Source organism: Eubalaena glacialis, chromosome 3 (assembly GCF_028564815.1).
Source record: "Eubalaena glacialis isolate mEubGla1 chromosome 3, mEubGla1.1.hap2.+ XY, whole genome shotgun sequence".
In the NCBI taxonomy this organism is placed as follows: Eukaryota; Metazoa; Chordata; class Mammalia; order Artiodactyla; family Balaenidae; genus Eubalaena; species Eubalaena glacialis.
Window position 1 is genome coordinate 160,796,671 of NC_083718.1, and position 11,347 is coordinate 160,808,017.

An 11,347-nucleotide genomic window follows, 5' to 3' on the forward strand; every position below is an offset into this window, starting at 1 on the left:
AAAGGCCAGGGTGGGGGAGATTAGGCTGAGTTAGCTGGGGGAAGCAGAGCAGAAAGAGGAGGGACACGGTGCGGGCGGGGGGTGGGGGGGATGGTTAGAGGGGCAAGGGAATCAGGAGGGAGTGGGGAGAGCACATCCGAGGATGATCTGAGGCTGCAGGACAGGCAGGACAGCAGGCCCAGCACTGGGTGAGAACAGGCTATGGCTCAGATGGGCAGGTGGTCTCCAGAGGGGCCAACGGGGGCCAGAAGCTGTTGTGGCTGTTGATCAAAGTAATAATAACTGAAGGATCTTTTACTGAGTGCTTTCTGTATGCCAGGCATTGAGGTAAGCATTTTTATAACCTCATTTAATTCTCAAAATAACCCCACGAGGTACGTATTATTATATTGGTCCCCAGAGAGGATACAAGGGGTCCTGATGTTCAGAGAGGGAAACAATTTGTCCAGATTCACACACATAGGAATGGGGCAGTAAGTGGGACTCGAACCAGGCCTGTGGATGGCAGAGCTGAGTCCTTCCTCAAAGTCACAGTGGCCAAACCTAATGCCTGCCTTGGTAATCTCATTTCTTTTTTTTTTTTTTAAATTAATTAATTATTTATTTATTTTTGGCTGTGTTGGGTCTTTGTTTCTGTGCGAGGGCTTTTCTCTAGTTGCGGCAAGTGGGGGCCACTCTTCATCGCGGTGCGCGGGCCTCTCATTATCGCGGCCTCTCTTGTTGCGGAGCACAGGCTCCAGACGCGCAGGCTCAGTAGTTGTGGCTCACGGACCTAGTTGCTCCGCGGCATGTGGGATCTTCCCAGACCAGGGCTCGAACCCGTGTCCTCTGCATTGGCAGGCGGATTCTTAACCACTGCGCCACCAGGGAAGCCCCGGTAATCTCATTTCTTAACACTTGAAGCCCCCTGGCAACCTCCTCCTCCCCCCAGGCTGAATTACTCACATTTCCTTGATTATTCCAGGCCTGTTTCACCTCCCTGCTGTCTCACATGTAGTATCCTCTGCAAGAAATGGCCTTCTACCCTCAGCCCCTTCTCTAAGAAAATTTCCACCCATTCTCTAAAGCTCCTTTGGGAACGCTTCTTGAACTGCCCCGCCCCTTGGCTGGTTGAATGGCCCCTCCATTCCTCATGCCCACCCACTCCCCTAATCACCCTGCATTGCCACTGGGCCTCCCTCTTTAAGGGCTGGGCTGGGTCTGCAGCCCCACCCTGGTGCATGGCCTGGCCCAGAGCCATCAGTGAGTGTGAGTGGTTGGTCCTGAATGCAGGACCCAGCCCAGCCGTGGGTTAAAGTGGGAGCCCAGGGAGAGGCTGGGGCTCTGACGGCCTCCCCCCGACTGCTTTCTTACCAGACAGGGCTGTCTTGAGCCTTATCTGATTAGGGTTAAGTTGACAAGCAAGCAGATGAGACACTGGCAAAGACTCCTGGGTTACTCAGTAACCCTGCCCTCTTTAAAAGTCCCACTGTTTTCCCCTGGCATCCAGAACAAAGCACTCTTCTCTCTTAGGCGCTGCTGCCATGAACACCCTCCTGCTCTCTGCACTGTGCCTCCTTGGGGCCTGGGCCGCCCTAGCAGGGGAAGTCACCGTGAAGGTAAGTTCTCTGTCCCTACTGTGGCCCAGCTGGCTCTCTATGTCCAGGGCCCAGGGCCTGTCCCCTGATAGAGCACCCCTCTGGGGATGGAGTGGGGGGTATGTCTAAGGCGTGACTCTTCCCCAGGGACCCCCTTCTCAGTCCTGCCTCTTACGCCTTCCTCTTCAAACTTGGAGAAAGAACATCAGGTAGAGAAAAGAGAAACAATTTGGGAAAGGCAGGTGATTAGCCAATGTACAGAGTGCCTGCCATGACCAGGTTCCTCCAGTATGTCACTGCAACGCCAGGATCACCATGGCAAGAGGGATTATTAGTCTCATTTTTCAGAGGAGTCAAATAGAGCCTCAGAGAGATTCTGTAACTGGGCATGGGCACATGGTTGGGAAGTGAAGGAGCTTGATTCAGTTCCAGACCTTCCTCCTCAGCCAAAGCCCTGGCCTGGGTCTCAGGAATCACCTGGGCAGCCTGGAGGTCCTGACGGAAGGGTGTGCCCATCAGTGTGGATGCTAGCCGTAGGCCAGCCTGGTACTCATCGGGGGCCCCATTCTATCACAGCCAGGCCCCGGGAGGCCTTTTACTGCTTCTCAAACATCAGCCAGGCAGCAGGCTGGAGCCGGGGGCCAGGGGATCAGCCCACGCTGCTCTCAGGCAGGGGTGAAGACAACTGGGGCACAGCCACGTGGATTCAGGATGCCTGAGCCTTGGTCCCAGCTCTGTGCCTCTCCCTGAAAATCAGCACAGTGGCTCCCACTAATAGGCACCTATTGTGTCCCTGCTGCTTCAAATCTGTCTTCTCCATTCCTCATATAACAGGCAGACCCTAGAATCCCAGAGTGTAAATGACCTGTCCATGGCCGCAGAGCAAAACCAGGATTCAAGCCCAGTGTCTGGCTCTGAGCTCTGACCACCTCATATTGCCTCGCAGTGGAGCACCTGGCTCCCGCGTGCCGCAAACACTGTTTGAGTGCCACCGGGGCTGGAGAGGGGGCAGTCCTCGGGGAAGCGGCCAGGGAGCAGGCTGTAGCCTGGCTTCACACCCTGGACATGTCTCTCTCAGGATGGAAAGTTCTCCTTTTCTCTGGAGTCAGTGAAGAAGCTCAAGGACCTCCAGCAGCTCCAGGAGCCTGGGAGCCCTAGAAATACTGGTGGATCCCTCGTTCCCATCCTCTGCAGCTCCCCGAGGTTTCCCGAAGAACTCAAGCCTCTCTGCAAGGGGCCCAATGCCCAGGAGATCCTGGAGAGGCTCGGTGAGTAACCCCCTCTCTGAAGGGCGGGGCCCAGGAATTCCCTGATTGGTGGCACTTGAAGGAGAGATGTGTTCTGATTGGTGGGATTCCGAGGATGCCCTCTGCTCTGATTGGTGGGTCTGTTAAGCCCTCTGCTGTGCGTCCTGGTTTGTCTGGTCTCAGCTGTAACGCCTTTCTGGGTAGGCTCTCAGCCCTGATTGGCTGGCTTGCAGTACTTGTGTCCTGGTTTGGGGTGGAAAGTGCCGATGGTCCGAGAGGACAGGCCTGGGTTTCTCCTGGGTGGCGGATGTTCAAACTCTGGCTCAAGGGAGGGCGGGAGCTTTGGGCAGAGGAAGCTGCTCTCACGGGGCCCCGTTTCTCCTGTCCAGAGGCCATCGCCGAGGATCCGAGCACGTGTGAGATCTGTGCCTACGCTGCCTGTGCTGGATGCTAGGACGGTGGGTGCTCGCTACCTTCTGTCCCTCCCCCGCAGGCCGCTCTCCCTCCCCGCAGCTCCACCTACCCAGAATGGAGGAGTGACGAGAGGGCAGGCTGGGGAGGCCCAGCCCCTGCCCCCGGTGCTTTCCAAGATCCACCCCCACCCACGGCTAATAAACCAGATTCCAGAGTCCTCCTGGTGTTGCTTTCCTTCCTTCTTTCATCCCACTTTATGGATGCCTACCCTGCCCTCGCCAGCTCAGGGTTTAGTGTGCTAAGTGCAAGAACCCTGCTCTTCCTGCTAAGCCAGCATCGGTACTGCCCCCCACTCACAGACACCGAGGAGACTTGAATCCAACGACCACCAATGGAGGAGGTGGAACTTCTGCTTTTCTTTCATGATCCCTAAGCCACATGTGAGCTCCTGTGCTGGTTTGGATGACCAACACAAGCACTGAGGGGCTATGAGATCAGCCCCTAGCTGGGGAGTGTTCAAGGGGCCTCAGAATCTGGCCCCGTCCTGACCACTTCAGCACTGCCTCCTGCCCTCCCCCCAGGGCCCACACCCCAAGCCATAGTTCTCACTATGTCCTCTGCTCCTCTCACCCCTGCTCACCCCTGATCTCTTGGGAGATCCCTCCTCCCCAGGTTGCAGGGGTGCTTGATGAGATGGCTGGTGGGGTAGAATTATCTAATGCTCCTACTCTGGAGCCAAACTCTCTGGGTGTCAGTCCAGGCACTGCTTGTTACCAGCTGTGTGACTTCGGGCAGGTTACTTAGCCTGTTCTCTCCCCTACTTCATAGGGGTGAGTGAAGATTAAATGAGGTAATACAGGGAAAACTCTTAGAGCTCCACCGGGCCCAGTGTGAGTGAGCACTGTGCTGATGCTATTATTATTATTATTATTATTTCTGTCTAGATGGCTCTTCCTTGTGCCTGGCACATAGCAGGTGCTCACTCAGTGGCAGTTCCCATTATTGCCTCCTTCCCAGGCAGGTGGGAGACGAGGCCAGATGGTGAGTGGGCTCAGTTTAGACTTGAGAGTTGGTACTGGGGAGGCACAGAAGGGTAAGGGGCACTGTTGGAGCAGCGCTGCAATGTTCCTCTGGCTTGGTGGGCATGGAGAGCCTGCAGGATGCAGGGCAGGGAGGAAGCTCTGGCCTCGCGGGGGAGAGAGGATGGGGACGGGAGGGAGGCAGTGATGATAGAGGGATGAGAGGGGCCCAGAGAGACGCAGGAGGCATTGCAAAGGCGCCTAGCCAGACTTGCCTGCGGGGGGGAGGACAGGAAGGAGCCAGAGCTCCGAGGGGTGTGGCCTGGGAGGCTGGGAGGTTACAGGACGATTGAGCACAACTGGGCAGGCAGGAGGGGCAGCTGGTCTGGGGGAATCCACCATGGCCTTGGCCCTGGGAGCTGAGTTCAGAGGGTGTGGCCACTTTGTACCTGGCTTTTCTCCTCTCTGGCTGCCCGGGACAGAGGCCGGGGAGGAAGCCACCCTGTGGAAAGCCCTTCTCCCAGGAATTCCCAGTCTGGCTCTTGGCCTTTAGTAGAGCACTGAAGGCCCCTGGGGGAATGCAGTGGCTGCAGGGCATCCTCCCTTGGGTGTCATTAGCTGCAGCTGGGGCCTGGAGTCACAGGGAGGCGGTAACGTGATGGTTCAGAGCATAGACTCTGGCCCAGACTTCCTGGGAAGAAGCCTGCTTTGCCACTTTGCTGAGCCTGTGACCCTGGACTAATTAGTTCTCTCTGCACCTGGGTCTCCTCATTCGTAAAGGTAATACGAATAGTACCTGCTTCACTGAACTGTTGTGAGGACTCGGTGAGTTAATACCTACAAAGAATTTAGAACAGTACCTAGGGTATAGCAAATGCTCAATAGATGCTGGTATTATTAATATTCCTTAGGGCCACCAGGATGGAGAGAGGGAAGGAAGGCCTTCCATATGGAGCTGGCCAGGCAGTCCCGGGGAGCCCAAGAAGGAGGGTAAAGGTGAACTCAGGCAGGCCCGGGGGCAGAATCAGCCCCGAAGGGGCACCACGTGGTGCCTCCCTCCACCCCCTCCACCGCAGTCCCACCTACGGGATGGAGCCCCCCGTCCTCCCCCCAGACCCATCAGGAGCACAGAAGCTCTGGCTCTGCAGCTGGGCCAGGCCTTGAGCTCAGCTTGGGGCGTCAGATGGATCTGGGTGCTCTGTGGCTTCCCAGCCCTGTGATCACGGGCGACTCATTTCCACCCAGAGCCTCACTCCTTCGATATGAAATAGAGCAACTTCTCAGGCGAGGAAACCAGGAAAATACCTGACTCAGGAGTCCAACCCACCCAGCTTCCTAGGCAGCTCTGCCTATGGCTCCTGGGGATGAACAAATGGACACCTGACTCTGTGTGTAGGTGGGGAACCTTTATTCAGCAGCAGGGCTGCCTCAGGGGCCAAACTCTCCTCCGACGGTGGGTCCAACTGCTTTGTGCCAGATCCAGCTGCTCGGGCCCTGCAGGGTGGGATGGGGGGCGGGGATGACCGTGGTGGCGGGGACCCCCAGAGCCTGGATGGGGGCGGGTGCTGTGAAGGCAGTGGGCTGGGGGGGGGTGCACGGTGTCCAGGGTGGGCTCAGGGCACCCAGGCCATCTTAGCTGCAGCCAGTACAGGCAACATTCACGCACAGCTCGCAGTCGTCAGCAGCGATGGTCCCTGGGCAGAGGAGAAAACTGGTCAGCTGAACCTGAAGCTGAAACATCTGTGGTCCAAGGAGCCACTGACCAGGCAGCCAGAGAAGGCCTGCTTTTGAGAGGGTTTGAGGCAGGGGCCTGGCATCCTTCTCATAGATTAAGAGCAAGAAAGTTTAGAAGAAGCGTGAGCAGCTTGGGCTCAAGTCCCAGGTTCTGTCCTCCTAGCAGTGCCTGGGCAAGTCACTTAAACTCTGTGCCTGAGTTTTCCTGCCTGCTCGACTGTATCAGCCTGACAGAGGGGTTGTGAGGAGAGCTTGCAGGCAAAGGGATTGACCCAGGGCCTGGCACTTAGTAGGTGCTCAATAAATACTAGCTACTAGAGATTATCATACTAAGTGAAGTAAGTCAGAGAAAGACAAATATCCTATGCTATCACTCATGTGGAATCTAATTTTAAAAAGTTACAAATAAACTTATTCACAAAACAGAAACAGACTTAACAGATGTCAAAAACAAACTTGTGGTTACCAAATGGGAAGAGTGGAGGGGGAGGGATAAATCAGGAGCTTGGGATGAACATACACACACTACTATATATAAGGTAGATAACCAACAAGGACCTACTGTATAGCGCAGGGAACTCTATTCAATATTCTGTGATAACCTATATCAGAAAAGAATCTAAAAAAAAATGAATAGATGTGTATGTATAACTGAATCACTTGGCTGTACACCTGAAACTAACACAATATTGTAAATCAATGATACTCCAATAAAATCAAAAGAAAAAAAAATACTAGCCAGTTGCCGCATTCTCCTGGCCAGCTGTTTCATCCCTCACATTTCAGCTTAGATGTCACCCTGTCTTGGAAACCTTTCAGATCCCATTATGTAACAAGGAAGAGCCAAATCTGACTACATGTTGGATCTGTTGTTTCTTTTACTTTATCCTTTGCTTTCCGCTGCTTTTGTTCACTAAAAGGATACTGTCTATACATAATGGCCTGCCTTGGGGAACCCTGCCCCTTTGCCTGAATGTTAAACCAAAGTGCTATTGTTCAGGGAAGCATCCTGACCCTGTCCACCCTGTGGATGGCTGCAAGAAAGAAGAAATTAACACATTCCCTCCCAGAGGCTGGCCATTCCAAGGGACATTTGCAAAACTTATGGCCTTTTTACTTTACTTCCTCATCTCCTCCCCCTCTCTGTTCTATAAAAGAAACTGGCACCCAAACCCCGATAAGATGGTTTTTTGGAGACCTTAGTCTGCCATCATCTCGGTCTGCTGGCTTTCCAAATAAAGTTGTATTCCATGCCTCAACACCTCGTCTCTGATTTATTGGCCTGTCGTGCGGTTGGACTCAGTAACACTTATGCCACCGTGGACGTGAGCCATCTCTCTCCCGTGTCACCACTGTGCCTCCCCTATCATCCCACTGCATTGCAGTCATTTTTGTGGGTCCGTTTCCTGTGTCCCCTTCCCCCCAATCTGTGTAGTCTTGGAGGTAGGCTGATCACCCTGTCCAGGTTGCCGGGGACTGAAGGAGTTCCTGGCATGCCTGATTTCAGTGCCCAAACCGGGTAGGCCAGGGGCTTGAGTTTCTTGAATCTCCCTGTTCTCAGCCACTGGGTGTTTAACAGAAACCACACGAGGTAGAGGAGCTGGGGTGTGGGGAGGAGAGAGAATGAGAGGCAGGAGGCTTGCCAGGGGTGGGGGGACTCACTCAAGGCCTGGAAAATGCTGTCCGCTTCCCCGGAGGCACAGATGGGCTGGAGGTCCAGTGGCAGGGCCGGGTGGTGGCAGATGGAGGGCTGGGGGCTCTGGGTTTGCAGGCCAGGGCTGGGCAACCATTGCCCCTCCAATTCATTCAGCTTCTTCACCGATTCCAGTTGGACCTGGAAGCCTTGGTACTGGGGGAGGAGGGAGAGGAGATGGGAGGGCATCAAAACCTGAGCAGGAAGGGGGTGGGGCACTGCCAGGAGACCAGGGTTCCTCAGGCCCCCCAGAGCTTCCCTGTTCTCACCGAGTGGGAAAGTCAAGGTCACACTCGGAAGACTGCCTGCGTGGAAGGTGGTGCCTGGCACTTCACACCCCCGTGTCACAGGCTAACTGGGAGATGAGGTCGAGCAGGGCCGTGGAGCACATTGGTTCAAGGCGTGGGCTTTGAAGGCCGGGGGACTTCGGTTCAAATCCTAGCTCTTCCCGACTGGCTGACCATCTCTTCCCCACTCTGAGCCTCATCTGACAAATGGACATAATCAAACTCCTCTGCTCTCTGGTGCCTGGTACCCAGGGCACCCTCGATAACTGCATGATTGCCCTTGAACTGACATGGCAAAATGATGGCAATGCCTAGTCTAGCCAGCTGGGCTCCAAAGCCAAGGCTGCAGGGGGAAGCTGACACCGCTCCCCAGGATTTCCTTATTCCTTCCCGAGGAGGCCCCGCCCAGAGTCAGGAATGTGCCACCCAGCAGCCCAGCGGCATCCTGCCACACCCACAGGCAGGCCCTGTTTCCAGAAGACTCCTTCTGTCTCACAGCTGCCCTGGAGGGAGACCCAGATTCCCTGCTGTCTTCTCTCTGGGCCTTTGCATATGCTGTGCCCTCTGTCTGGAGCAGTCGGTGACCTCTGTGCCTGGCTACCTCCTGCCCATCCTACAATGTCAGCTCGAGTTACCGGCCGGGGCAACTTTTTCTGGTGACCCTCCACCCTCCTCCCCACACATGGGTGAATACAGAGAGTTGTGGGAGCATAAAAGAAGTCTCCCTGACCTCTGGGCTCTTCAAGGGCAGGGATCACGTCTTGTTCCACATCTGATTTCTGACTGAGAGGGGCATTTGAGGAGAGCAATGCTGAATGACCATAATTTACTGTTATTATCATCACCATCATAGCCACCATTGGCATCCCAGCTGCTCCCCCCCCACCAGCTGTGTCCCTGGGCTGTGATTGGGTGTTGGGCTGAACCCTGGGTCCTCAGCTATCCTCAGTGAATTGCCCAGCATTCCCTCTCCATCCCAGCCTCTCACCATGGGGACCTTCAGGACAAACCTGGATGTAGACTGACTGTGCGCCCTGCAGCAGTACCAGGAAAACCGCAGCAACCCCACACAGCAGCAGCCCTGACACCACCCTGCGAGCCATCTCGTTCCCTCTGTGTCTCGCCACCGTCCACCAGGCTCCCACTTGCTTCCCCAGCTGGCAGCTCTTTATAGGCCGGGTTCCAGCTCCCTGGTCACTCATTAACTGGCCAGCCAGGGTGGGGTTGACAGCTGGCTGGCATCCGGACAAGCCCAGAGCCCATTCCCGGGAAAGGGGTTGGGGATGATAGAGGTAAGGAGGCCCAGAGCACACTGGAGCATGATGCAGTGTTAAGCGCCTGCCTTGTGCGCAAGACAGCGAGCGAGCGGGGTGAGAGGGAGGCCATTTCACAGACAGGGAAAGTGAGGCTCCAGAGGTAAAGTGCCTTGTCCCAGGTGACAGAGCTAGTCGATAGCAGAGCAGGTCCTCAGGCACCTGACCCAGCTCAGCCTAGGGTTCTTTCTCAGGTCAAAAGGTGCAGACAGACAGGTTGGTCCAGGGCAAGGTGGGCAGATACAAGGCTGACCTCAGAGTTCTCCATGCCCTCAGACCCATGCCTCTCCCGCTCCCCTCTCCCCAGTTCTATTTAAGAACCATCGTTCTGATCAGTCCCTGCCCAGGCCCTCAACCTGTCTCTGCCTGCCATTTCCCATGGTGATGGGTACACTCAGGCCAGGTATTGTCCATCTCACCTGTCGGTGCCTTTCAGAAGCCAGTAGCCTACCCCAGTATGGAGGAAAGTGCACCTGCCTTGGAGACAGATTGACCTGGGTTCAAATCCTGATCCTGCTGCAGCTGCGTGATCTTGGCAAGTCACGTCGACTCTGACTGAGCCTTAGTTTTCTCTTCCATCAAATGGGCATAATGATAGAATCCACCACAAGAGGTTGCTGTGAGAGTGATGGGGCTGGGCCTGCCTGAGCTCGTCCTCATCTGGGGGTAACTCGTGCTGTCACAGGTCCCTTAATTTCACAGTTGCCATTCGGGGCAGTGCATGACCTATGACCTCCGTGATTGAAGGTTGGGTCAGGGAGAAGTGGGCAAAGTCTGCAAGGGCGTCATCACCACTGCCAGCCCAGGCAGCTGTCAACAGCATCCATCCCAGGGCTCTGCTCTTCCAGGCACGGAGCCTGGCATGCAGTAGGTGCCCCATGCATAACATTGAATTGAAGCCCAGATAGCCCATCTGGCTCTCCAACCTGTGGCTAAAATCTGATGTCATTGTATTCCCTAAGGCTGATCCTCCTTGCACGAGCCTAATCCCATCTCGTGCTTTTGCTGCTGCTTTCCACCTGCCTGAAATACTCATCTCCTTCCTTCTTTTCTTGGGGGGTGAAATGAAAAAAGCTTGAGTGAACTTTGGTATTTCCTTTGTCTTGCTTTGAATATGGACTTTGACCTTTACTCTTATGAGTATGAAGAATTTAATAGACTATCTTACGTGATTTCATATCTGTAAACTGAAATAACTGTCAGTAACAATAACTGTCTTTTCTCTAATATGCAGGCGCCATGCTGTTCTATGGGCATAATCCCATTCAATCTGATGGGACAGTGTAATAATTGTCTTCATTTTACAGATGAAATTCATTTTACAGGCCCAACAAGTTCAAGCACTGTGTGAGCAGCAGGTTTTCTCTCTGGAATTCTTGCCTCTGCTCAGCTTATGGTAGAAGGAACACAGGCCTTGGATGTAAGGAGATCTGGGTTCAAGCCCAGACTCCAGCACTTCTCACCTGTGTGACCTTGGGTGGCTTCTCCAAGCCTCCATTTCTTCATCAGTAAGTGGAGGAAGTAATGGACAACCTCACAGTGGCTATTGCGAGGAAAAACTGGACAGTCCCATCCCAAAGGAACCTGTGACTCTTCCTTTCCCCAGCACGTGCCTGGTCTGTGGGGGCCATGTCGTGAGTGGTGGTTTCCCTGCCTCTCCTTCCCCATGCAGCCCTCCCTGACAGGCCCCATCTCTGAACCTGCAGATGGCACACTTCTGATCTTCGAATCCCCAGTCCTTGCTCTCTCCACCAGGCAAGCTCAGCCCCACTGGCCAGACACCAAGAGACAAGGAACAAGCCTGTAGGTTTGGAGGCCCCGGTAGCCATGGCCTTCCCTCCTCTGTCTTTCAGTTCTGCCAGTCAGGGCCCATCATGTGTCACTCTTTCCCTGGGAACAAGGTGTGGCTTCCTTGTCTGCCTAATCTGACGCAGATTCACATCTCAACGCTGCTCTTCCTAATCTCTTCACCAATGACTCACCATCCATCACGCCACAGATGCACAGACACAAACCCTCGCCGCTGCCCCGTTCAGCCAGTGTGTGTTGACGTTTCTCAGGGT

General features: G+C 54.7%; 2 protein-coding genes across 2 annotated transcripts; one reads left to right on the forward strand and one right to left on the reverse strand.

The window, feature by feature from the left end:
* Positions 1–1,284: 1,284 nt before the first annotated feature.
* On the forward strand, positions 1,285–3,438 carry GUCA2A (guanylate cyclase activator 2A). The gene is made up of 3 exons (XM_061186705.1): positions 1,285–1,598; positions 2,656–2,845; positions 3,214–3,438. Exons 1-3 carry the CDS (start codon positions 1,524–1,526, stop codon positions 3,276–3,278), a joined length of 330 nt encoding a protein of 109 aa, XP_061042688.1. The 5' UTR covers positions 1,285–1,523; the 3' UTR covers positions 3,279–3,438.
* A 2,267-nt stretch (positions 3,439–5,705) lies between these two features.
* Positions 5,706–9,074, reverse strand: GUCA2B (guanylate cyclase activator 2B). Its single transcript, XM_061186706.1, has 3 exons — positions 8,982–9,074; positions 7,654–7,840; positions 5,706–5,951 (listed from the first exon to the last, which is right to left on the reverse strand). Exons 1-3 carry the CDS (start codon positions 9,072–9,074, stop codon positions 5,890–5,892), a joined length of 342 nt encoding a protein of 113 aa, XP_061042689.1. The 3' UTR covers positions 5,706–5,889.
* Between the last annotated feature and the right edge of the window lie 2,273 nt (positions 9,075–11,347).